The 656-nt window shown below is 36.3% G+C and overlaps 1 protein-coding gene across 1 annotated transcript in view; it reads right to left on the bottom strand.

Moving 5' to 3' along the window:
- Nucleotides 1–444: 444 nt before the first annotated feature.
- Nucleotides 445–656, bottom strand: part of LOTGIDRAFT_176051 (hypothetical protein) — a gene marked incomplete at both ends in the record, with an annotated part of 5893 nt that continues 5681 nt past the window's right edge. The window contains one exon of the mRNA XM_009065201.1: nt 445–467. Coding sequence (XP_009063449.1) covers nt 445–467 — 23 coding nt within the window. The remainder of the gene's footprint in view (nt 468–656) is intronic.

The following is a 656-nucleotide window of genomic DNA, read 5'->3' as shown; positions in this document are numbered from 1 at the left end:
TATCTTTAAAATGGCGACGTCATACGTACATACGCCATATTGACGCGCGTCGACGTCGCCATATTGACGTTAGGTGACTTTGCAAATTAGACATCACGATTTTGACGTAAGTCGACGTCGCCATTTTGACGTAGGTTAACGGCGTACGTTATTTGACGTCGCTATTTTGACTTAGTCGACGTCGCTTTATGTACGCTATAGTGACGTATTACTTTGACCAAATTACCTTGTGACCTTTTTACTGTGACCAAATTACCTAGTGACCTTTTTATTGTGACCAAATTTCTAGTGACCGAATACCCTGTGACCTAATTACCGCCCCCTAAACAGACATTTAGTAGATATAATACACAAATAGAATAATATTCAGCACGTGTTCGGTTCGATGACACCAAATTCCATTTCCAAGTCTTGCGATAACACAATGTCACAATTCAATTATTATCAGAAATATTTAAATAATATACCTGAAGAATTAAACAAACAACTCTAAACTATAATAAAGCTTCCGAACATAAGTACGTCTTTATTTCTGCAAATGGCGGAGGGAAATTACTAGGGAGCGGTTAATAAACATAAACATTTAGGGAGAGGCTTATTGTAACACTTTTACTTGTAAAATGACTGATGATTTTATTCAAACTAGATACTTTTAT

The sequence above is a fragment of the Lottia gigantea genome, assembly GCF_000327385.1.
Source record: "Lottia gigantea unplaced genomic scaffold LOTGIsca_684, whole genome shotgun sequence".
NCBI classification, from domain to species: domain Eukaryota; kingdom Metazoa; phylum Mollusca; class Gastropoda; family Lottiidae; genus Lottia; species Lottia gigantea.
Note: the sequence above shows the minus strand (reverse complement) of the source record. Positions and strands in the feature narration are given on the sequence as shown.